The sequence below is a fragment of the Ptychodera flava genome, chromosome 13, assembly GCF_041260155.1.
Source record: "Ptychodera flava strain L36383 chromosome 13, AS_Pfla_20210202, whole genome shotgun sequence".
Classification (NCBI taxonomy): Eukaryota; Metazoa; Hemichordata; class Enteropneusta; family Ptychoderidae; genus Ptychodera; species Ptychodera flava.
This window is the reverse complement of record NC_091940.1, coordinates 9,959,430-9,986,702: the sequence shown is the minus strand read 5'-3', so window position 1 is coordinate 9,986,702 and position 27,273 is coordinate 9,959,430. Positions and strand designations below refer to the sequence as shown.

Sequence of the window (27,273 nt, the reverse complement as noted above, 5' to 3'; positions counted from 1 at the left end):
AACGTACAGAACTTCCAAGCTGTTTGTATTGTTGCATCGCTCTCCGGTGAGAGAACGAAGACAAACTCTAGACAATCAAATATGACCCGGGTATACGATGGTCTGACATCAAATTGTATTTTTCAGTTCAAACTAATTTTTTTTTTTTTTTTGAAATTTGCATTCTATTTGGCATCTAGCTACAGACAATAAAATAGTATTACTCCATTAGGCTAATATATTGGTGATTGTTTTGTCAAATCTCCATTCGGATTAAGGGCATTTTCTTTGGAAAGACATCCTAACATTAACGTTACATGTTAAAAGCAATATTATTGCAGATCACTCTTCGCAGATAGCTGCCCGAGAGACTTTAAAGCAAAATACAAGATGGGCGTTGATTAAATGTTAAAGTTTACCTCAAGGCAATTGCCATTACACTGACAAATTGATCATACTAATCAAGATTTTTTGCAGAAGAGATAAACTATATCATATAGAGAGGCACAAGCAAACAATATGTGAAAAGCGTCGATCGATGATTTCAAGACACGCCTGTTGCGGGGAAAGCATTCTTTTCCTTAAAAGTATCAGTACATAAAATCGAGAAAAATTTAAGAATAGTATAATGCTTTCAGATTTCAACGCCGACAAAACAAATATTGTTCACATTCTATAAGAGGTTTGGGCACAGACATTTCTAAAAGACATTTTTAAATAATTTCATTTCGAAAGCAAGAACAAAATGAGGGTTGAACATGCAAAATTTGGCCGCAAGAGAAACAAATTACCCTCTTGCGACACTTGAAATTCAAAATGGCCGCCATCCCAGAAATGATGAAATAGCGAAATATAGATATAATGAAATAGATAAGTTGAAAAGTAGAAAGAGAAATAAATCCAACAAAAAGCAATTGTATTGCCGGTATGAAGAGACGATCGATCATATGTAAATTACTCACCGTATCACCCAACTCGCCGTCCAGATTTTTGCAGCGCCCTATATAGCTTATTATCTCCCACGTGGTTTTACTCCGGGGGTACTCTTGATATTTTCATAAGGGGTGTGCAGGTGTGCCGACTGAGTTGAAAACATCTACCCATATATGGCTGCGTTCACAAAAAACGGTTAGGAGGGGCTGGAGGAATTCAGGGGGGATTCGAAAATTTTGGGGGTAAGAGAGGGGGACTTGAAAATTTTGCTCTACCTGTATGGGGGCTTGAAAATTTTTTGGTTCTCTTTTATGTTTTACAGTTTCCAATTCAAAGTTTTTGTAGGTAATTCAATAAAAATGAATACCATTTTATGTTATCCAATTGTTGTAATGTTAAGTAATCATTTAACAAAATCTACAACCGTTTTTGTTGCATTCCATGACTTTTATCTCGAAAAAATCTAAACATGTGTGATTTGTCGTAAAAACCAAACGAGCCTAGTATAAGGGCAGAAGCTGCAAATGTTGATGATTTTAGCAATATTCCTATGCAATATATCAACTACAGTTTTTTGCTGTCTCCCTACAGCATGCTCAAACGCACAATATTCAGTATGTCGACAAAGCCTGTATATATAAATATGTATTAGGTGACAATTTAATTAGAGTCCAGACTGACAGTCAGTTGTCAGTGATACAAATGCATGGTACACGTACACAGGCTGTGATAGCAAGCTGAATACTGGACAGTTCAACATGCTGTAGGAAGTAGAACAAGAACTCAGTATATAAACTGAACAAAAATATTGTCAAAATTCTCAAAGTTAATACAGCTACTGCCTACGGGCAGTGTCACTATCAGATACTGCCCTGCTACTGTAGTGTCACTGTTACTGCATACCTGAGCAGTGACAGAGATAGCTCTGACTCTGATGTACACGGTAGTTGAAGAAGAGTTTGAGTCAAATGACTATCATGACAGTGAAACATACAGGCCAGAGAGCAACATATGGAAGACCAGGAAACTTTAAAGCTTATCGCGAATTTTTGAATTCTGGCATATGAGAATAATCAAATATTAAAGAAAAAAGATGGGGTCAGCATGGTTGATTTTCTATATTTTCACATTCTTGTCTTAAAATAATTCAAAAGTAAAACTTTGAACAGTAAAGACTAAATGAAAAATTATGTGACTAAATGGAATTATTTATTCTTTAACCAAATTTGCCATCATTACACCCAAAATTTCAGAGATTAAGACATTTATTTGATGGAATATTTTAGCCTTCCAGTATTGTCAATTTTGAGTAGCATCTAATTCATATATCTTGTACTTTTGAAACAAATTGTTGGTAGGTCACTGTGCTCAGTTTTTTACAATATGGCAATTACCCAGAATTCACAATTTGCCTACTCTCTCATGATCGTCATTTTGTGTACTCTTCGGCAGCAACAATTGACCTGGCCAGAGTTGGATTAACTCAAGTTGGCGTGGACTGATAAATCCAAAAAGTTCACTGATGCCTTCAAGATGAATCAATTTAAGAACTTGTCTTAGGAATATGACTTTATAAAGTGCTAATAGCAGGCAGTGTTGAACACCTGTGAGCTGAACGCCGCAATACGTGATTTTTTTCTGCATACACATCCTTTACAAATATGTGGGCTTGTGATAGTTGGGGGGACTTGAAAAATTTTGATCATATAGAGGGGGGCATTTTAATTTTTTTAGGGTATTGAGGGGGGGAACCTTAAAAAAATAAGATTTTAATTGCGATTCCTCCAGCCCCCCCCCCCCCTCAATCGTTATTTGTGAACGCAGCCTATATTCCAAAAATATGACCCATCGTAAGGGATTTCTTTAAGTTGACAAATTTTGGGAATTTTCACCTTTATTCTGTTAGATGTGAAGGTTTTCTTAAAAGCATGGGACATTTGCTTTGTTTTCGATCAATGTTTAGAGGTTTTTCAGATGAAAAATCGACCCATGTTTAGGGATTTTTTGGTGAAAAAGTTACCCATTTGAGCGGCACATACCCGTATACCTTTTCTACGGAAGTAAACGTCCCCCGGGGGGTTTACTCTTTGTCCTAGGGTCTGACACAGGCACCCGTGGGCTGGGTAGTATGCTTGATCGATCGATTTTCTACGCGTTCTATCGATCCCGTACTCGAGCTCGATCTGCCCGCCACTGCAACCTAATCAGGTTTTCGAGCAGAAACTCCATCGATCAAGCAGACTTCCTAGCCCACCGGTGCCTGTGGGGTCTGACGGTACCTCCACCGTCCGAAGATTGGGCCGTAACCGTAAGTATTACATGTAAATATGCCCAGATACGACAACACATTGCGCCGTCCAGAACTCTGGTCGATAGTTCTTCAATTATTACACCATACGCCGGGTCGCGCACAGTCAACAATGGTTGAAACGAATCTGGCTTATCTTGGAGTGAAGATGACTATCATTAAAATAAATTTTGATCGACACCCCCTCCCCTACTTGGAAACGTTAAATATCAATACACATATTTGTATAATTTACGAATACAGCAATAGTAAAGACTTTCAAATTCTGGTTTACCCTGCTAGATCAAAAGTCACATCAAAGTACATATATGAAAGTTCATCCGATAACCAATATTCAAACATTAAAATATATATTTCTGTGGTAATAAAGGGTGAACTCACAAAAGTTCAGATTTGTCCTAGATCCTGTACACCAATAATGGTATCTTTTGAGAGCATTCCTCCATGACCCAGTTCTCCCTCTACCTGAGGTTACAAGACTTGTTGTACACATATATCATATCGAACCATCTTTTCATAAATTTGCACCATTTTTAATTGTTAGTGTTTACTTTCTACTATATCATGCACTAAATGCTTTAGTACATTTCCCAAAATATTGAGTGGCCCTACCCCTTCTTGCTCTCTATATTTTGAGCAACCCCCTTGTAGCTTTCAATTTTTTGAGTGACCCCCCCCCCCGATTCCTCTGACTCCAAGGTCGTAAATAATGACTGCCCCTTTCAATAATAATCCACTCATTCACTATATCGTAGCACAAATAACAATAGATCCGATGTGAGAATTAAATTACCTTCATGTCCTTATTTTATTATATTTTTATGCGTGTATCCTGTTTGTTTGTTTTTTTTGTGGGGGGGGGATATTGTTCATGTCAGCCGCGATGAGCGCTAAAGAATACGCTGACATGTTGCAACGGTGTATCAGCGAATACGCCTCCAACGACGAAACAACTATCTTGAGATAATGGATAGCATATCCATGGTTTAGCGGAAGGTCACGGGTGTCAAGGTGCTCTATACTCAAGATGACGTTCAAATCAACGGAATCAGTCTACTAATATTGTAAGTGGCGACGTTGGTTATTGACAACGTATCAAGCACATTTTAGGTGGCAATTAATTTCTCTCTCCGGGGTCGGAAAAACAGTGTCACGTGAAAAATAATGAACAAGAAGAGGGATAAATGAAAATAAGGATGATGCAAAAATATTCACGTATGGCAATTATTCAAAGTATTACCAAATCGCACTACTTTAAAATCATATTTTCAAAAGATTCTGTGTCAGGAGGGCAGCTGTCTGGTCATCAAACAAGCATGCGCATGCTAGTGTATATAATGATGTAGTTACTAGACACACTTCATCTGGCTCCAATTTGTCCTGTATTTTCTTGCAATAATTATGACAGCTGGAGGATACGGGGCGATTGAAATTGATATAGAGTACACATTTATAAAAATAAGAACAACACAATTGCAACATAAACAACAATAAAAACAACAACATTAAACACCCTAGACCACTCTGTTTCTTGTTGGGCTACTAGCAGAATGTAAAATCCAGGTATAAGAAATAAACGGTGTTGTTTGAACCATTACTCTGTTTCTGTATCCCGGTGACCTCTCACTGGCTATTATCCAATGGGAGACAGTGAACTTTATTTACATCCAGTATGCCGACAGTGATTATTTAACTGTTCATAACTTTTTGTACACTTTATTCTACGAGTAAAGAGTGTTACAGTGCGTAACAGTCTGTCATTTTTTACGATACGTTTTTCAAGTGAACACCAGAAAAAGAGGCATACCTACGAGGCTACTCTAGATCGACGCTAACGACGTTGGGAAACGAAACCTTGTTTATTTCGTTGTTTTTGGTTTTGGGGGTTTTTTTGGTTCCCCCCCCCCCCCCCCCCCAAAGAATTGATGACTCATTCCAATCGAGGGTTCATTTCAGGCCACTGACTAGCTAATTGATACTCACTTGACGAGTCCAACTACATTCTTATTAACCAACCTAGGGCGCCTCTTTATTGCATCATGGGTAAAAACAAAGATGGCGGAGCACGGCGATCTGGACGTGGGTGAAATTAATTTGTTATTTTGCGAGACGTTTAGCCACGACACGGGGGAGGTAAGTTACAATGTGGTTGATGCAAGATATAATCACCAAGTTAAATAACTGTTGGTGGACAGTTGGACTGCGTGTTAGTTAAGTCTCGTAGTCGCAACCATCTTCATTCAGTTACCACACTGCTCGTGCTCTAACCCGGGCGGGCAGCTTCATCATGCAAATAGTGTCAAGGGTAATACTGTGAGTGCCACAGACATCAGTACTTGATCAGCCTTTCTTAATCGCTTGCTGTTACGCCTTCCAAAATTTAACGCGCACATACATACCCTGCAATGTGCTAGTTGTCAAGCAAGTCATGGGAACGTTCGTTACTATGGTTGGCCTTCACGGTGCAGTGTCGTTTTTATCCCCAGCCGATCGTTTCCCAGCACATGCTTCGCCGTAGCCCTGCGTACGATGCTGTGTGTTCCGCTACAGCTAATAGCCCCGCTCACCACAGCCCTGCAAAGACCCGTACGTAGGGTCGGTGACTTCAAATCCATTTTGGGACTTGACGTAAAAAGCCAAATTACTGCCGAAATTCAGCGTTCTTGGGCCCAAGTCGTATCCCTGCCTACCTCAGCTACTCGATCGCTTCCAAAAATGCCAGTCTTGTATTCTTTTTTCGTAAATAACCGTCGATGTCGGCAACTCTCTCGCTAGCCCTGCGTACGTACGCAGTGACAGCGTAAACTGCGTACGTACGCAGGGCTAGCGAGAGAGTTGCCGACATCGACGGTTATTTACGAAAAAAGAATAAAAGACTGGCATTTTTGGAAGCGATCGAGTAGCTGAGGTAGGCAGGGATACGACTTGGGCCCAAGAACGCTGAATTTCGGCAGTAATTTGGCTTTTTACGTCAAGTCCAAAAATGGATTTGAAGTCACCAACTCTACGTACGGGTCTTTGCAGGGCTGTGGTGAGCGGGGCTATTAGCTGTAGCGGAACACACAGCATCGTACGCAGGGCTAGCTTCGCCGCAGCTGCAAACTTGTAAGTTGTAGCTCTACGGTGAGGCGGCAGGTGATTTTTGGATTTTGCGACCTCGCTCACCATTAGCGCTACAATGCCGAAGGCCCTATAGACTGGAAAATAAGTGCGATATGATTGTAAAATATGCAAAGACCGGATTAACTTGTTCAACGCAAAGCGGACAAACGCGTAATGTTTCGTTTTGTTGATTATCTTTGTCGAGTGCGATCGCTGTGTCCCAGGTAGCTGCAAAATTGTAGCGCTACGGTGAGGCGGTCGGTGATTTTTGGTGTTTACGTCGACTTCGCTCACCAGTAGCGCTACAATGCCGATGGCCCTGTAGAGGTTAAAATAAGCGCATCCCACAGGATGAGGCGTGTTGATGTGAAAAAGAGCTTATATGGTAGGTCGGCGGCATCTGTATGTCTGTATTATTATTATTAGCTTTATTTCAGGATAAAAAACATCATCCCATATCAGTTAAAACAAGAAAAAAAACACGGACAAAAAAGATTATAAAAGACCGGACAGAGAATATACACATCACAAAAAAAAGATAGTGCTCAATGGAAAAAAGACTATAAAATATAAAGTAGATGTCTGTACAGTTTAAAAGCAGGCGAGTAAAAATACGCATCTGAGTTAAGTACCGCTAAAATAAGACCATTGCAACTTGTTTTCAAGCGCTCAAAAAAGTTATACATGAACTTTCGCCTGAGCTCCCAAAAGGATGGAATACTGTGAACATGTGACTTGCAATCTCGTGAGTAACCCATAAGAATACAGAAGGAGTTTTTGTACACAACTCTAAGATTGTGAAACAACTCCATAACTGGGAACAGTACATATTCACACAGTAAGTTCTGAACAAAGTTGCTTTGACATCAATAGAGCACTGTGAAAATTTCCGCAGTAGAGTGTTTGCTTGACCATAAAAACTCTTTGTCTGACATCTGATAGCACTATCGTCACATAAAGAATCAGAGAAAATGTAGCCCAAATATAAATGTTCGTGAACAATACTTAGAGATCTCTCACCCAAACGAACAGGGGGTAGAAGATCGACTCTAATTGAACACTTACGCGGCATAAAATAAATACATTTCGATTTTTTAGGATGGTACACAATGTCATGGTCAACACCATAACTCTTGCAAATTGACACGAGTGAACGCAGACCTGCAATGATTGTATGATTGTTAGTATTTACTGATGTATGTCCGTCCACATCAAAACTCCTAAACTGCAGCACTTGCCATCTTAGTATTTGGTGTACAGGTGCATTCAGGAGTGTAGATGTGAATTTGTTCAAATGAACATGTCAGTGCCAAAAATATACAAATGAGGTAAAAAAGGGAAAATCCAAAAATTGCTAAAACTCTGGGTTTTTTGTTCAAATTGTGGTGAAATTTTCATATTTGTATTTTGAGTCAATTTTTCTCATTTTCAGTCAAAAAATCATTTTTTCCCAAAGTATTTGTTAGTTTGCTTTGAAACTTGATACTCTTGATCCTAAGGTTGTCTTCTGTTAGATGTGTAAACATATGCACATGCATGCTCACAGGGGTAAACTTAGTTAACTATACTCATTCTGGCCAGCCACATCAAAACAAATGTGAGCCCGGTGTCGTCGATGGTATTTTTGATAGATAAGTGCAATGGTATGCAGTAGAACGAATATATTTGGTACCTTTTGTGTGCTGATGACACTGATGTCACACTTATTTCCAGTCTATAGCCTTACTGTAAGCCTCAGTGACTAGGGATGGCCACCAAACAGTGTCTACATCCTGAGCTTGAAGATCTGGTTTGTTACTGGTACATGTAATTTAAAAGTGAAAGTTTATTTCACCCCATGTTTGGATCGAACGATATCCCCTGCTGCGGTCACTGTGTCTTCAACATTGCTGATACCAAGTTACTTCTTTCTTTCCTTCTTTAAGGATTTGAATCTAGACCTTGTACAGTTTCCAAGACCAGTTTGTATTCATGAAGTTCGAGTAATTCCTCCTGGTAAAAAAGCACACACTGAGTTTCATGAGGAGTCAAAGCTTGGGTGAGTAACTTGATTCTCAATGTTTTGCTAAAACACCAAAGTGCTCTTTGTAAAGGAACTATATTGTGTAAGATGACCATTTGTTTGACCGAACAATTGGCTGCTATAATGAGTAGAATTCTGCATCCGAATATTACATTTTGTAACTAAATTTCAATGTACACATACATGTACATGTACATCTCATTTTTGCATATGTATCCATATGTCCATAGATTATATCCTTGGTATGAAATATTGGTCTTTAAGCACCATGAGAAAGTAAATAACACCTACCAGCTTAACAGTGTGCCCTTCAACAAATGTTTATTTATAGAAACTTTGTGTCAGGTTAAGGAATTATGAAAATTTTTTTGCATCAGGCGTAAATTTATATCTTTACATATTAACAAAAAAATTGCTTTCATCACAGGCAGTTTGAGTCGTGGTATGGCTTAGAGGGCTCACTGCAGCTTACTGATGATGAAAGTCACCATTTTTTGTCAACTTTTATTTATAATTTTCTCACATGCATTGTTGTGATCTTATACTTTTCCTGTCATAATCTGCAGGGATTTGCATCATTTTTCTGAATTATTTATTTTTCAGGAGAACTGCTCCCGGTAACTTCAGACTGGAATTGTTTATCAATAACTTAAGCAAACCAGGCTCAGCCATCTTTGAACGTCTAGGGACATTGGATTATGAGGAGAAAAATGTCATCCAGTTGATCACAAATTCCATGGTAAGCTTAAAGGGACATAAGTAGAATCTGCTCATCACAGCCATCCTAATTTAATGGCCGCACTTTTATACATTTGCATGATCTCTGTAGGCTTTTTACCAGCTGTGAAGCTGTTTGCCTGTGTGGCAACAACAGTGTCTTTAAGTAAATACAGGACTTGATAGAGTTTTGTAACATTAAACAATTGTATTGATGATATTTTTACTTCTCTTAAATCGTGTATTAAGATTGTCAAGACCAGTGCATATTGCAAAGAATTTGTGAGATACATGTGAAGTCATTAATGAAAAGTTTATGTAAATCAAGAGATATTTACCAGATTTGCAGTATACACATAAACTGATACTACTGCAAAGCATTATTAGGTGTTGAGATAGATGAAATTATGTATAAAGTTGTAGTTTACTTGCTTTTCAGATCCCAACAGATGGTGTCATACTGCGTGGACTCTACTCTTCCATAACAATAGCAATATACGGTGTTCTCACCCAAGTAGCCAAGGCTGTCGATGAAACGCCACCCTCACCTCCACCACCCCCACCACCTCCCCAGCCTGTTACAAAGAGCACCAGGAAAGCAGGTGAGAAGTCTTCCTGACAATGTGTCAGACTTGAAGGTTTTGGCTGTTTTAGAAAATCAATAATAATAATGATAGCCAGAGCTGACCAGTTTGCCCTTACATACATGTATATTACAGCAGTGTTCCCGTAAGTTTTGAGTTTATGTACAACTTAGGCCTTGGTGCCCGAAGGGTATGGTGACCACAGAGGCAGCCATGTTGCATCTTCTGTATATATGCAAATTTATCGAGCTATGTAAATCAGGTCATGTAGTCACACCGTTCCCTGAAAGCGTACATGTACCCTGTGTTGGAAACAACTGCACTGCCAATGAGGGCAATAACACAAAACACAAAAGTAAACTCATACTGAGATTGCATATTTAGCACTGAGTTTTGATGTTTAATGACTGAAACTAAATTTGTGCAAAACCTGAAATTCCACTTTGAGGGCAGTCTGAGACACTGCACAAATGGCGCACAGGTAAGCCTCAGCGGAATCACTGTATTGCAGCAGTGAAAGTGAAACTTGTCTTGAAGGTTTAAAATTTGAAATGTGAGAATGATATTAGACATGGTATTTCAAACCAGGGCACAACAAAAACATGACTGTTTATGTACATGTAGGTGTATTGAATAAATTATAAAAAACGCAGGACACCCCTGCTTTGAATTACATTTATTGAAGTGCCTTTTAATCACCAAATTTCAACGGTCCTATGACGATGCTATTGATGTCAAAAGCATCGTCAAATGAATATTGAAATTAGCTGATTAAAAGGCACTGCCCCCTCAAAATTCTAATTTCTGGCACGGAGAGTATATGCATCCATTGCCTTGTGATCAAGATTCTCTCAAAGAATTTGACAGTTTGAATAACAGTGGATGCATTTACCATATAAATAATTTTCAGTTCCACTCATGAAATACAAAACTCAGGCAGTACATCGTGGTGCCAATATGCAGCGTGTTTGAAGAATGTAGCTGTTTTGCTCTCAGTGATGTTCAGCCAACTTTGAGTATAAGCTACAACCTTCCAAGATGCTGCAAACATGCCAGTTGATGGTGTTGGGAGAATGCCAGTCACTGTCACAAAAGTCTAGGCAATAATACAGTAAATCACAATCCTTTGTAGTTTGGCTGTCCCATCTGTTGGCTCAGTGTTTTAAATAGGGCAGGACTACATGCATGTGTGGAGAATAGTAAGTTTCATCTACCATATGTCTCTATTATTGATTACTTATTAACTATGTATTTCAGTGGTGGAAGTAAAACCAATAGAGAAAGAGTACACTTCTGAGAGACAGAGAGAGAGAAGAGAGTACGAAAGCGAAAGAGCTCGACGTCAAAAGTACAAGGAGCGATCTGCAGCAGAACAGAGACAAGATGAACTAGAAAGGACTAGAGGAACAATACGTCAGAGACCACCCTCACCCCCAGGTCCACCTCCAGATGACATACAGGAACCACGGACACCCCCACGTGAGAAAAGGGGGCCTAGGACTCCACCGGGGGCTCCAAAAACTGACAGTTCCCCGGAATCTCTGAATCTGCCATTAGATGATGACATTCATGAACCAGGAGAAATCCCTGATGACAGGGAGAGCTCAGACAGACAAGATGAGCTATTTGAACCACTTACGCCGGAACACTCACCGGGACCTGGTGGTATATCAGACGGTGAAATCAATGAAGGTAGATGGAATGTTTCTAAGTTGAACTCTGCAAAGCTGGTTGATTTCTGGTATTCTTTTGAAGCATTCCTTACCAAACCTTCAATATAACAAAGTGGAAATGTTTCATTGATACATTGATACCATGTGTGGTCTTTCTTTTTTATGCATTCTACCCAATAATTTGAACGGATGGTGTATGTATACACATAAGTCGGGGTGGGGGCTGGGGAAGGAGAAAGAGATCTCAAATGCCTTCTTTGTTAGAGTCTATTTGAACCTAACATTACATTTTATGCAATCAATAAAAAATCATGTGAGAATTTCTCAGGCGGGCAAACACTAATTTAGCCTTAAAAGTCTCTTTGGCATTTACAATTTGTCAACCCTCTTCACTCTTGTGTGCATGTGTAGGGTTAACTTTGCCACGGGAAGTTGTATGGTTTTACTCAAATTTTTCATCAAACTAAAAAGATGATGAGAACATTTTGGCCTAAAACCTGATATACATCATACGTCTACCTTATGCTTTGGACTTAATGACATTTTGATATCTTCTGAGCAAAATCTTCAAAAATCTGTGATGGAAAAGTGCTACAGAGTTCTGTTGAGAAAATCAAACTTTTTGCCAACAATATTTCCTCAGAAGGAGCAAGCTCTTTGATTGGTGAAGAGGAAGATGATGCAATGAACTATGAGCAAATCAGTGATGATGGTGATGAAGTCAGCAGTCTGCCAGTAAGCATATCACATTTTTATGCTATCCGTGCTTAATCTTCCAATTTTAACAACACTAAGTCATTCATGTCAGTCACTGGAACTCAGACCTCAGACCCCTGTTCTGCCGGTGACTTGGAAGTTTAAACCTTCTCCTTACTGTCTTATTTCAGTTTATATTCTTATTCTTTCGATGCAAGTAATAGTTTGACATTGTGAGTATTGCAGAAATTGGTTTATCTTGCATGGTGTTATGATGTACTGTACGTTGGTACATCAAGTACACCTTGTGAGACTTACATGTCATCATACACTGTGCATGTACATGCAGAACAGTGAAACACTACACACATACATGTACATACATGTACATACTTGAATATTCAACTTGAATCAAGGTTTTACAAACTTGCCTTGGGAAGTGAGATTTGCAACACCTACATGTAGTCTCCTTGATCACTGACAGTTGTTTATGATCACTAGTTATATGACAGTGTAAGGCAGTGCTGACACACCATAAAGTTACTGTATTATTCACATGTAAATTGAGTTTGAACCTTGATTTATTAGTTACTGGAAGTTAGATAAGTATGTATGTATTTATAATTTTGACAATTTACTCTGTTACAGGGGACTGATTTTGAAGTAGATGATTCATGGATGTACGTGTCCAGTTTTAATCCATTCCAGTGTGAATTTTCAACTCCAGTGGTAAGACATTTTTGTCCCATTGTTTTGTTGACATTTTAATTCTTTGCTTTCCATCTTTAAGACATTGAGACCACCATTACCATGCTTCATTATCCCAGTTTTGTTATTCAGACAAGAGGGAATGAATGGCAAGCATTGTAAGTTTGTTTTCTCCATAATTATTCAGAAAAGATACACTGAAAAACCGTCAAGAACAATACAATAACATTGCATGCTTTGAAAAGCCATTTGGAACACACATTCCAAAACACAGACTGCTTCCATTGAATGGTTTCATGGAACCCATAGACCTTTGGCAAGAATACATGTATGTCTTATGCTGTATCTGCTATCACATAATGTTCTGTACTCACACTATGAATTGAAAGAGAAATTGTTGACATTGCACAAAACAGTCACTACTCAGCCAATTTGATGCCATAGACACAAATGTAAGATGTTCAACAATGACAGAACTTCACTCGCCAAGGATGTTTCCATGGGCAGGGACCCTCCCTCAAAACAACGCCAATCTAGCCAAACCAGATGATGATAAGAAGGTTATTAAGAAAAGATGCACCCTGATATTTGCATTGCCCTGTGCTTCACCTTTTGCATCCTTGTACATCTATGTAGTATTATAATAATTATAATCAATATCATAATATCACAATCTATTGATGTAGAAATCCTTTTATCTCATACATGTACAATGTTAGCATTTATTATTATGTTTGATTTGATGTATTACCAGAATATTTTCCCACAAAAACAAGTTTAGATGTCATTGTTACACTCTCACATTCTCTAAATCAAGGTTGGATATCTCTGCAGAGTATGTACCTTGAACATTCATGCACATTATTCCCACTGGTAACTTCTACACACAGCAATACTGGGGAAGAAATCGCAGAAGGGGAACTTTGTCTGTTAAAAAGGTCAGACAGTGCGTTTTGATGAACAAGTTGATCCATAGGCTATGGAATAAAATCAACAAAGATGACATAGCAAAGTAACAAAGTTTGTCATAGAATTTATCCCATTAGCAAATAACAAGCCTTGCCGAACAAAGCAAATTTAATCACTGATATTAACATTTTTTGTGTCTTTTCAGTGTTTTACTCCTCCAGATCAAAGTAATTATGAAACAGAAAAGTTGGACATTGCTAAAGAAAGCAAGTCCACAATTCCAGAATCTGCGACTAAGATACAAGATTTCATCAACACTTACAGAGAGGAAGAGCATGGCCCAAAGTAAGTTGGCAGACAGTCTTGTTCTGTTCTTATTTTAATGCATAAACGGCTGAAATTATATTTTGAAAACATCTTCCTAGTTAACCTAGTACATTTGCACTTTGTTTTCACACAGTAGATTGAAAGGCCTTTTTACACATAATGTGCTTTATAGGAGAAGACAAAGTGAAATATAATGTAAAATAATAAATGCTTACATTAAACAAAAGGAATGGGATATGAGATCATCTTTTAAGAAGTTCTGTCGTATTTTTTTTCTCCACAAAGGTGGGTTTCAGCACTTGAAGAGATTTCCAGTCTTATAGAACCAGGACTAGCCTACCTTGATGAGGACAAGATCAATGTCATTGTCAACTGGGTGCGTGAAGCATTGGATCTGGACACTGCCATTGCACAACCTATAGCTGTCAACATACGACAGTTGAAAGCTGGCATGAAACTAACATCAGCTCTCTGTGCTTGTGGACCAAGTGTTGCATCAGTACTTATAGTAAGGGAATTTGATATCTCAGTACCATGTAATCTTTAGATAGAAGACTATTAAGATAAGTTAGATAGAATCTATTTTTGCATGTACCATACAGACTGATAATGTTAGAACTGAGATATGCTAACATCAGATCCGTTTGCCAAATAAACAATTCTCTTTTTCCCAGTAATATGCTTCTCGAAATTAGGATACATGTAGATGAGAGGAATTTTTGATGTTGTTATTGTTGGCTGAGACACATAAATAGGATAAAATTTAGAGAACTTAGTTGAATTTTTTCATGCATAACTGAAGCAAATCTGTGTAATCAGTGTGTGTTTTTGTTTTCAACAGAAAGCCAAAATTCAAGAGAAGCTGTGTACATTGCTATTTGCAGAACACATGGCATCATCACTGAAACTAGTGACATTACAAGGTAACTAGACATACCACTTCACCATTAATGTTTTCTTATGATAAATGGAGTGGTACCTGTTCTGTGAAAGCACAACATACAGTCACACCTTAGGAATAGATTTTTTAGACTCTTGCAATCTTTAATTCTTCGCTAGATCGTGGCTGGTATAGGCTTATTTTAAAGCCTGTGGAGGGAATTAAGTTTTTAAAAACTGGGGTTTTTTGGTTCAAATGGAATATTTGATTTTTATCCATAACAGGAAAAATGGTGATAATCTTTAATCTCAAATATTGGTAAATTTGAAGGAATTTCCTTGTAATTTTTGAAATGAGGAAGACATTCTGTAAATAGGGAATGGTGATAACGCTAGCAGAGAAAACTATCGTTCAGACTAAATCTGTAAAGTAGGAATACACTCCTGAGGAAAGTACAGACACTTAGTTGTTTTTGTTTTCCCATTGAAAAAGCTCATCAGATAAACGATACCTCTATCCACAGCTCTAGACAGTTGTACCAACAGCTCAGAAGGGATGGAGGAATTTCTTGGCAATCAAGACAAAGAGAACCATCAAGCCAGCAGTGGTTATCAGAAAGCTTTGAAACTGATGTTGTCAGATCAGACAGTCAGAGTTCTGACCGCTCTGACTGCGTTGCTTAGAAAAGCTCACATCTATGAAGCACTCAAGAGGTTACAGCAGACAGTAGATAGGTACGATGTATGTTTGTTTGTCCCTCATATAGTTGTAGACCTGCTTGGATGCACAATACCTTCATGAAATTATATGCAATGTGCTATTTACACAAGGAATAGATTCATAGAAAGAAATTGAAGATCTCAAAGTCCATGAATATATGACTGTATTAAAACATGGTTGCTTTCATTGTAAAAACCAAATAGAGAATAACGATGGTCATCATCTTGTAGTAATGAAATCAGCTTGGGTGTATTTACAATAGAGTCACATCTGTTTTAATTTTCCTACACTTGTAACACGGATAATTAGGATTTGAACTGTACCAGATGGAACTGTTAAAGAAACTATTTGCCACTCAATTTGGGCATGCCCAAAGTTTTGTAGCAAAGCATGCATATGAGCTTAGTATTCAGAATTCAATGTTAATGTCTTGTACAAGTTGTACAGCCTGACTGATTGGAGCGGTGCAAAATTACCTCTTGATTAATATACACTGCATAGTGTCAATGCAGAAAGGAGCTGAATGTAGTATTGGTAAGTTAGTAGTACGGTACGTAGTGCTTGGCTGGTTGTACCAATTACCACAATTCGATTTTGTCATCTCAACAGTATCATGGAAAATGCCCCGCCTCCACCGGAGAGTGCCAAGGAAATAGAAGCCAAAGACACTGAAGCCATGGAGCTACCTTCTACAGGGGATCAGAGCCCTGAGAAGATGATCTTCCTGGATGCCTCGGAAAAGCAATCGAGGGGAAACACCCCTGATCGGTCGGAGCACGGTCTGTCCATTGAGTCAGACTTGGCATCTCCAACTGCTGTATGTACTGCCAGTGTTCAAGATGTGGAGACTATCTTGGAATGTCTTGGAGAGCTGTACTTTGTCATGAAAAATGCCTCACACACCATTGTAAGTTGCAACATGTTTATTCAATAGTGAGTGTCTATGCCCATCAAAATAAAATGAAATACTCCTTGAAACTTGGGAAAACAACACAGTATTGTGACTTTATATGCATAGTAAAATTGTTATTTATCAATGGATTCAAAGTGAAAATATTGTACACAATAGGCAAAAATTACTGATGTTTTGTGCTTACATGTACAAACAAGGTATCATTTGGAAAACAAAGGAGACAAGATACGTCCATGCCATCCTTTCTTATTCATCCTGAACTTGTAATCACATATTTTTCAAACAACAGAGACGTTATCGTTTAATATGAATCGGAGCACTTGATTGAATCAATGCCAACAACAGAGACGTTATTGTTTCATATAAGTTTGAGCACTTGATTGAATCAATGCTAGAGGTTCATTTATTTGTCATACATATTTTAGAAGTATGGTAAAATATGTCAGCTGTCATCAAGAAATCACTGCAAAGAAAGAAAGGACTGACCTTGACTTTTGTTGTTTGTCAATGACAGGTACAACCTCCAATCAAAGCTTTTCCAACCACTGCAAAGATAACAGGACCTCCTTCAACAACCGATCCTTACCCAGTATTGTTCCACTTCTTCAATTCCAGGTTTGTAACTTTACTTGTGATTCAAGGAGAGACTTCATGTGGAATTACTGCAGGGCTGTAGTACAACACATGGTTCATTCTGTGTGGCCTTCTACTCTATTATTATGTTGTGTTTGTGCATCAGTGTGGAAGGGTATCAAAACTGTGTCAATGCAGAGATGATTCTAATGTACACGTAGTCTGGAAAGTGTGAATGTAGTGACATTTTATTATAAAGACAGCATTCCATATACTTGAAACTAGACGACAGACTGTCATGTGACGGTTTATCACTGACTTTTTGCTTAGTCAGCCTATAGGGTCATCAAATATCTCATTGCAAATGTCAGCATAATTACCAAAAACGATGTGAAAACATATAAATCTATGCATTTTTCTCTATTCAATCACATTAAGTGACTGAATAAAAGTCTAGAGAAGCTACAAAATAGATAGACAATGTATTATATCTGCTGTGCAGTTTAATATGACATGTTAGATATTTCACTCAAATACTATTCACAAGTTACCGTCTAGGGTTCCATGTTTTTGTATCTGTATGATAGGCAAGACATTATTTTATGTTTACACCCAGGAAACTTCTGGAAAGCCTAGTGGTGCTAGTTTCCTGTCCTACAACCTCAGGGAATCTGGAGATTTTTGATGCTGTGCGAGATGTGATGGTACTTTTCCTCAAAACACAGAAAGGTGAGAAACTTGTACAAAGGAATGTCTGCATCATTCTCTCTATGAAATAGATCACATATTTTGAAACAAAATACTGGCATGTACATTTTGTGTAATGTCAGCAGTCTCAAACAACCCCAATATCACAATACATTGTTTTTAGATTTCAAATATTTGAATGATATCACCATTTAATGAAATATGTGATATTAAATATCTGCAAAATGAATTTCAAAATTCTTCTTCGTCACCAAGACATCAGTGAAGACAACCTGTTCTCTTAGATTCCAGTTTTTTGGCCCCACACACACACCATAGTGAACAATTGAGTTCATGGAAAACCGTTAAAGTGAAAGCCCACATTGACCATAGTCAGATAGTAAACAGTTAAGTTTGGGGCAAGCCATCATAGTGAGAGACCACCCTCACCACAGTAAACAATTGAGTGTGGGGGACAAATCAATGTAGTGAAAGGGTGTTTACCACTTTTGTTGCCTAATACTTACTGAAAGATCCGTCACTCAAGGGTGCTTTCTACACTAAGAACGGGAACGCATAGAGAGCGCCCTCAAACAACAGATCTTTCAGTCTACTGAATTCTTAGTTAATTATGAAACGAAGATTGCCAGGAGTTCCATTTGACTTTCACGTTTACTGCAATGATGACTGGGAATGGGATACCTAACCAGCAAATTACCCAGCTGTATTGCCAGCCATATAGTGGATTCACTTGGTAATTAGTGAGTGACTTTGTTACTGTAAGAAATAGTGTATCCATCAGTACCAACACTCATTTTCATCTTTCTTTACTCATCAAGGCCTTTTATACCTGGCACACAACCATGAAACACTGAAAATACTCATGCAGATGCTGACCAACAACTATGAAGAGGACAACTTGGAAGACAGCAGTGTACAGCAGCTAGGCCTACAACTTATCTACCATTTACAGGCACTTCAGAACATTGACCAACTTAAGAATCTTTTGAATTCCAAGAAAAACCTTCTGCAAACTGACAGAGACAATGCAGAGGTCATAAACACTTTGCACACCACATACTGTATGACTTTCACCATGGTTGGCAAAGTCTCTGTGGCACATGTTTTCAATTTGGACAGTAACCTGGACAGTCTGCTGCCATTCTTAGAACTGACTGGTAAGTGTGCATCCAGTATTTAAATTAACCATATTCAGGTCAAATTAATCAAGATCTGAACTCTAGGAATACAGATGATCATTTGTTATACACGCTATCAAGTCAAGTCATTAATGTCACCATGTTTACGTGTGAGTAGTCTAGTCCATTTAAGCCATGTTTATTTATGCATTTAGACTTCTGTAAAAGGTAAAATCTATTAAAATTCATCACATAGACGTGCCAAGTCAAGCATAATAGTTTTCTGGTTTACATGTATGTGATGATTTGCTGGTAATAATCAATCGTCCTTAGAACAGTGAGTGATCTCAGCAGGCATACATGTAGTTCCACACCTTCCCTTCTCTCCAGCTTGAAAGCTTTTGGCCCAAGTAGACCTCCATAAACAGTGTAGCAAAGGCACAATTTTGTTGTGAAAGGCTGAGAAAATATTGAGTTGATATTGCAGCGGATGTGTAATTATGCATTTGTGTAACTCACCATCAACAATTAATAATTACATAGTTCTCATAAGACAGTGCATTTGTACTTGAAATAGTCTCTATATAATCAAAACAAATTTCATATCCCTATAGATCAGATGTTCATTTAGGGAATGCAATTAAACATGATTAAATGGCTGAAAAAATTACTGTTCAGAAGGGTTCATTTCATTGCATGTATCTGTGTTATCTATCGCAGAGCATAAGTGAAAATTCACTATGCCCCACGACTCACTTTACATGTAGAATCTTACATAAACTTTTCTTTGTTTTTCCAGAATCACAATCAAATTTGTATATTTGTAATTTACCATTGAGAAAAAATGTTGAAATTAATAGTTAGGCCATTTAAAGAAAATTCTTTGTTTGTCGTCCTTGAATTTTTGAGAAACCTACCAGCCAGTCAGGAAAAAAAAAAAATATTTATTTGTAATAGCGTTAACATTGTGTTTGTTTTCTTAATCTCTCCAAAAACCTAGCATGTGGACAGCAAACAAAGAATTTTATCTAAAGTGAGTTAGCAACTTACGGAGATGGGAACATTTACTTCAGTGATACAATCGTTCAGCATTGGAATTTGATGTCTACATTGTTTTTAATAAGGTGTTTGGACCTTTTCATTGAGAAATGGGTGCAAGGGTGAAAAAAGTTGATGTGCAGTGTACAATTTCTACAAATTCATGCTGTGCTTTTTTCATCCGTTTTAACAGGTGATGAAGATGCTGACCATAAAATCAAAAAGTCTGCATCGTACGGCTATGCCACAGGATTGCTGACACTAGCCATGCAGTACTGTGATAACATCACAACCTTTAAAAGCTATGCATCCAAGTTACTTCCATTGTGTCCTGAACAATCAGGTAAGACTGTCAACACAAGAACTGTCCCATCTTGAAGGGTTGGTGTCGCTCAATGAACCATCGGTACTGCAAATATTCAAAAGTGTTTTACAAGTATTTCATTCCATGAAACAGCTATTAATAACAAGACAGTGGTTGTTTTATGAATGACTCACACCTGTGCATTTTTACCCCATCTTCAAAGGGCATCTTTATTTTTTTCATTAATATTTTGATCGGATTTTTGCCAGGGATACAGAAGATGAAGACACTCCATTCACTTTGAATACACTGTATGTACATGTATGGTAGATCACTTCCATTCTACAGAGTCTGAGAGAACAGGCATAGTCAAACAATAATACCTGTTACAGCAATGTGTATATGCAAATGTTTTTAACTGTCTGGAGTCTGAGGACTGTGCTCTAGACCTATTGATCTATGACGTGGCTATCAATGTATGACATAGCTATTTCTGATGTTTGACAGAATTGGCCAGGTGGTTATCACCCAGCCAAGGGTTGAAGTACGACATCAGTTGTATTACATCGTTGGTGGAAGTCATCAAGAACCACACCAGTGACATATCAACCAACATGTCCACTGTAGGACCTCCCATGGTGACGGCGCTCAGAATACTCAGGCACTTGGTGTGTCCAGATTATGAGAACGATGGATCTGAAGGTAAACAAACTTATGTATAATCCCTTGGAATTTTTCTGTTTGATGTAATCGTATACGAGTGTTTTTGTGGAGCCATATAACTTCAAGCCAAAAGCAAGAAGTTGTGCGGCTAGCGGCTCCGTGAAGTACACAAGTAATTTTATCCATCCTGTTCTACGTCATACAGGAGGCGATTCTGGACAGTTCATGTGATAAAATTGTATAATATGTGACTGACTTGACCTTATCAACGTATCTATGAGCCTTTCAGTTACCATCAATAGATCTTGCGTGTATGCCTGTAAGTTTGTAATTGTTCACTTTTTTCAACATAGAAATACTTGGTGCACTATTAACAATACTTTGCATATGTTACTTTCAGAGCATCAGAAGAGCCTGCAGTACAATCTTGCTGTCATCCAGCTGTTCTCAGCAGATGCAATGGATACATTTATTGCTGTTCTAAAGGTAAATGTAGTGATTACAGTGACCTCTGTGTTTGACTTCATCAGTCGTGACATAGTCTTGTCAATCTACAAGCATAAATGTGAATATCTTATCTGCATGTTACCATCTCACATATTACTTCTTCATTCCATTGACCTGATGATCAATTTGATATTGTACCATTGCAAGTGTAGCAAAAGCTTATTTTCACATACAGTTATAAAACACATAGACTGTGTATCCCTGATGTTGCTTTAGTGCCTCTAAGTACAAGTATTTGTCAATTTTTTGTCAAACATTAACTCCAAGCAATGTGATGTCATTGAAATTTAGATTTTTAAAGCCTCCTAAGCTGTACTTTTTTGCATTTTACTCACCACAAATTCCATGATCCAATCTTCAGAGAGATCTTTTGGAATCCTATTATTGAAAATGTCACTATTTCAATCTCTTGTGGTGGCTTTGGTTGATTAACCCTCTTTCTCCCAGCTGGGAATTAGTTGTAAGCTACCATGAACTTACCAAGCAGTATCTGCATCTAGTTAAAACTGAACATTAATGGTTCTACTCCGGAATAAAAAGGACGCAATGTGTTCTACAGACTCAGCACGCCCAAGAGATCACGTGATGCCGGTACAAACAAATCCACATGTGCACTAACGCGTGTGGAAATACACATTTGTCTATGCACGTTTACACATGTGGGTGGGTTTTTACCATGGTCCATTCGAATTCTGGATTTGACCTATTGCCCAAGCACCAAGTACTCTTATATCACTGTCTTCTCACTGACTCCCGCGAGAGTATCAGGAATCGAGGAAGACATACGACCATAGAGGGTGCTATACTTCTAACTGCTGACTTTTTAGTTGTAACCTGTTCATGCATGCACAGCATGTCAACTTTTCTTCAATTGACTCGAAAAATTTTTTTTTTCACCTGCCCTTAGAGGGCACACTGATTCCAAGTCCTTTTTAGTAGTAACTCAATGCTATAAAATGCTATCGAACACAGTAAACTGTGTAGGAGGCAACTACTTTCCTTTACTATGTCAAGCATACCAACTGGGCAACCCATGACATGTTGCAACCAAGTCAGACTTGGTAACTTATGGTAGACTGTCATCGGGAGAAAGATTAAATTATTTAGGTACTTACGCATGTATTTGTGGTTGCCATACTTGAGTTGCAGCTGGAAAATTTTATAGTTGTTAAACTCCAATTTGTGTGTTCATCACCGATGTTTGAGTAATGTTCCGTGGTCACATTTCAGTAAGCATTTTTCCATAACTTACATTAATTTTGATTTCAAACCATCTCATCAGGAAAAAATGCAGAAAGATACAGATATAGTAAGTCATCTTACAAAGTGAATAGATAGACTCCAAGATGTTGCATAAAATCTTTTCAGAAATGATTTCTTTAACACTATGTTTCTGTTTTCTAGAAACTTGGAGATTTCCTCTTACGCCCATGGCAGCAAGGTTTTCCACATCCTAGCAGTGTCAATCACATCATAGACTGTATGGTATCACCATTGCTGATGCTGGTCAGGAAAATGCTGAGAGAGTTACTCAGTGGTAGCTCAGCTGAGGTAAGATACTCCATGTTCAAGTACAGCGTTCAACATGCAGCCAGTTTATCTCTACAGAGATAATGACGTGTCTGAAGACCTATCACCTTTCCATGATTGCTGTTTATATGCTTGCATGTAGTTGAATAGTTTTATGCATGAACGTATACCATAAATATAACTCTATGGTTTCTGAACTGTAAATAGGTCCTCCAACGTTTTGGAACTCTAAACCTATTTCATTTCCATGCTGGCAACAGTTGGAATCCTTATTAAATTCAAATGCAGTTTCATTGCCACTCAAATGATAACTTCAAGCATGAAGCAGAGATATAAACTTACAAACACATAGGCCCAAGTGTATGTGTGTGTACAGCACATTGGCATACTAAGTTTTATTTTGGTCAGTCGTTTATTGTGTACCTGCATGCAGGAAATCTATGGCGAAATATGTTATTACTAAGATTTGTTTCAGTGTGTCATATATTGGTACCATGAGTACATGTATGTATAATTTGTGACTGTTTTAAAGTTTTGACTCTATGGTTTTGTATCTCTGTGTTACATTACAGTTCAGAGACACAAGACTTGTGACAGCACTGTTGACCCTACACACTGTGCTGTGTTCACCAACCAGTAACATACTGAGTGCAGACACTGCTAGGGTCCAGTCACTCATGGTGGATATTCTGCTGACATTCACCAAACCAGCACTGAAAGCTGAAACAGAGGAAGGTAAGCCAAGCATCACACTTTAATATCTCTATGATATCTAGCAGGCACATGATGTTTTCACACTCTCATGTCCACACAGTGTAGACATATTACTGTGGTACTGTATTTACCACTGTATTACGGTGTAAGGATATCTGCAATCAATATCACTGAAACATTGACAGGACACAACTGGCATACCATAGCATCATTTTTCATCATTTGTTAAAGCTGGTGATATTGTATTGTTGCTACGTCTTGAAAGTTTTGATTCTTTGTCATCAGAGTACTGCTGTAAACTTTGAACTTTTCAGAAGACCAAAATTTCCAATATCTGGTATTTTGTTTCAAATTCTAATTGCAATAGCACTCATTATTTGTCAACATTGCAAAACACACATTACATTTTACATACATTAATATAAGTTCAAGTATTTCACACATATATTGTCATCAAAGTTACAGAAAAGATGAACAATTATCATTACAGCTGTGGCCAATAGTACATGGACTATGATGTTGAAGGAGGTGCTGGAATATATCCCATCAGCCCCGTACACGTTTATGAGTGGGCTGTTCCTTCTGCTTGAGTTACTCCCACTGCCATTACCAATGCAAGTTCAAGAGGTGAGTTCATAATCTACATCACTACAATGTGTCATCAAATTACATCATCACATGTGCCAAAGATCTATGTCCTTTGTCACATGACTCATGTACATACGCATACACACAAACACGCACAACCTTAATTTCAGCGCATCCATCTTGTTTACTGATATTTGCTGTGTGTTTATTGCGAAAACTAACTTTTTCTGCATCTCTGAACACCTGTGTCACTGAACTGAATCACAAATTTATGTTAATTAATCAGGGATTCAGGCTTGCACCACAGTTTATTTCCCAGACTCGAGGATCCTTACCTTTTTGCAATGAGTGTCACAGCACTCATAAATACAAAGGTTGGAATTTTCTTACTGCAATATCTCATGGAAAACTGGCCTATATCCATCACCAGCACAACTGGTGATTAAACTATGGATCGGCAATGTAGTGTTTGAAATGACATGCCCAGTCTTGTCACTAGGATACATGTACATACATTTAGTTATCTCTCACAAGTCACATCTTTTCACGTGGAATTCTCTCAAGTAAATCAACTATGTGTGCAGGTTTTTTGCTGTATTACAGAACAATAATACAAAGAGCCCTATCCACAGACCTACACAGGTAACGAATGGGTGGTTTGACAATCTGTGAAAGAAATTTAAAGCATTCATTGTGTGCTGATGGCCACTGTCTATCACTTAATAAACTTTGAAAATATGTTTTTCTTTTTATTACAGGCATTATCAAATGATGAAATCCAGCAGGCTTTGACTACACGCAAGCTGTGGAGTATACATTTACACAGTCTTGCTCCACAGATACAAACAATCATTCGAAATTTAGCAGGTATGATGATTATATCTGTGAAGTGGGACAATACCCAAATATTTGTATTGGAAGGGTTAAAGCAATGCTGTTTTGGCCCATACATGTATATACATCAAATGAACAAACTATCTGGATGTTTATCAAGGTTATTATCACAAATCCATAGTTACAAATGCAATAATACCATGACTTGAGACAATATCACTGAAGAAACAAACGTAAGCGAATCAATGAGAGACTATGACATTCTTTCTTCACATAATACTTTATCCCACTGGGAGAATGAGATTATAGATCTATGGAATATCCGAACCATAGGTGTGGCACTTCAACCAAACAATCAAAACCACCTTTTGAAAGGATTTTAAACACTGCACTAGTGCAGGTTAAAAAAGGAAAGAAGCTATACATTTTACGAAATACATACTGTATATTGGTAAACTATAAACAATATACAGAATCAAGGTTTTCTTTGATGAGACTGTACCATGTTGGTTTGAATCTTCTAGTAGGGGCGTCACGGTACGCACATTTCATGACCACCGTGTATTTGTCTGTGTGTGTTTCAGGCACTGGTTACCATCCTTTACAACATATTCTGAGACGAGTGTGTTGGCAGCTGGCTGATTTAGCCACCCCCACTGCATTACTGGTTGTCAGGTACACATTTGACATCAATCTTAAGTTATTCTATATAAAAGTAATTCGTATGTACTATGGCTGTGACTCACAAATGTTTGTTGTTGATGTCAGGTTTTGAGTGGTCAAATCGACTCTACGTATGTATGTATGTATGTATATACCGTACTCGTCCGAGTATAAGCCCCCAGTTCGGCAACACTAAACAGCGGTAAAACTAGGGGAGGGGCTTATACTCGAGCAACCCCATGTTATCTGGCATGGACGCTTAATTTATGCTAATTTTATGCACGATTTTTTTCAACACCACTCGATCTTTCTATCGCTTTCAAAATCGACTTACACATCCAAAGAAATTGATTGTACAATCTCTGAATACAGAAGTGACATTTTGGTGAAATTTCAGCGTCGAAAAAAACCCCAAACTTGAAACAAAGACGTCATGTATGCTGCTGATCAACAGTACCGTGAACAGGCATGCATTGCCCACATCGAAAGGCAACTCAATATTCCAATATCAAACTGTCTACATCTTGTGAAAACAACAACATAGCAGTGAATATTGTAATAGTCACCAGGAAAAGTCTTCACAAATGAAAGGATAATTGCTTCAAACAAAAGAAACTGCATGTTTCAAGCTTGAAAACATCGTGGCCGGCCGTGAATGAAAATAAACAATGGCGGACGTGAGTGAGACTATTCTATTTAGGCGACGGGGGTGAGTAGGGTCAAAGAATCAAGATAGTACTGGAAAAACGTGTCATTTTCCTTACGATATTGTCAAGGGAACTCCAGTTTCCCATTGTTTTAACATCTTTTAATAGTTTCTTTATTATCTAAAATTAATTTTACCACGTTAAATGATCAAATATACTCTCCTAACCTTTCTGTATTTGAGTTACACTAGGGTAGGGGCTTATACACGGATGTAATGCATTTTCTAAAATCCTCTAAAATCAGTAGGGGGGCTTATACACGAGCAGGGGCTTATACTCGGACGAGTACGGTATGTATGTATGCATGTATTTATGTAAGTATGCGTGTACATGTATGTATGTATGTCTGCCCTTTTTTGTTGTTTACTGATGTTGTTGTTGTTGTTGTGCTGCTGCTGATGGTGATATTTTATGTGTCAACTTGTGCCCAGTGGATGCCACCTCCAGGGCTGCCAGTTAAGTTTCTGTTTTTGGCTTCTTAATTCTGACAAGGTTCATCTTTGAAATGCTTCAAGAAGAACTCAACAAAACAGGAAACAAAGAAGAAAACAAAGAGAGCAGGGATGACAACAAATCATTGGATCCATGTACTGGCCAAGCCAATCGTATCTTAACTCTTCTTATGTACTTAGTATCACAGCCACCGGTCAAGGCTCCATTGCTTCACTTCCTCAGATCCAAGTAAGAATATTTCAAATGTTCATTTTCAGCAGAATTCAGTGGATCTCACAAGTCATGGTCAGAATAATTAAACTAAATGAGAAAACTGATGACCTGAGATGTATTGTGTCACAAATACATATGCATAACCATCAACAATGATGTGGCAATTGCCATTTTCTTGAAACTTTCAA

General features: G+C 38.0%; 1 protein-coding gene across 1 annotated transcript in view; it reads left to right on the top strand.

The window, feature by feature from the left end:
- Positions 1-5,245: 5,245 nt before the first annotated feature.
- LOC139147363 (protein virilizer homolog) overlaps positions 5,246-27,273 on the top strand; it is a 39,279-nt gene continuing 17,251 nt past the window's right edge. Inside the window, exons 1-24 of the mRNA XM_070718427.1 lie at positions 5,246-5,353; positions 8,248-8,360; positions 8,949-9,084; positions 9,502-9,664; positions 10,904-11,338; positions 11,963-12,054; positions 12,664-12,744; positions 13,838-13,977; positions 14,245-14,467; positions 14,801-14,882; positions 15,363-15,573; positions 16,169-16,466; positions 16,987-17,087; positions 17,662-17,774; positions 18,572-18,910; positions 20,103-20,252; positions 20,721-20,915; positions 21,277-21,362; positions 22,788-22,934; positions 23,486-23,648; positions 24,118-24,254; positions 24,974-25,082; positions 25,634-25,724; positions 26,912-27,100. Of these exons, the coding sequence (XP_070574528.1) occupies positions 5,276-5,353; positions 8,248-8,360; positions 8,949-9,084; positions 9,502-9,664; positions 10,904-11,338; positions 11,963-12,054; positions 12,664-12,744; positions 13,838-13,977; positions 14,245-14,467; positions 14,801-14,882; positions 15,363-15,573; positions 16,169-16,466; positions 16,987-17,087; positions 17,662-17,774; positions 18,572-18,910; positions 20,103-20,252; positions 20,721-20,915; positions 21,277-21,362; positions 22,788-22,934; positions 23,486-23,648; positions 24,118-24,254; positions 24,974-25,082; positions 25,634-25,724; positions 26,912-27,100 (3,872 nt within the window). The 5' untranslated portion in view covers positions 5,246-5,275. The remainder of the gene's footprint in view (positions 5,354-8,247; positions 8,361-8,948; positions 9,085-9,501; positions 9,665-10,903; positions 11,339-11,962; positions 12,055-12,663; positions 12,745-13,837; positions 13,978-14,244; positions 14,468-14,800; positions 14,883-15,362; positions 15,574-16,168; positions 16,467-16,986; positions 17,088-17,661; positions 17,775-18,571; positions 18,911-20,102; positions 20,253-20,720; positions 20,916-21,276; positions 21,363-22,787; positions 22,935-23,485; positions 23,649-24,117; positions 24,255-24,973; positions 25,083-25,633; positions 25,725-26,911; positions 27,101-27,273) is intronic.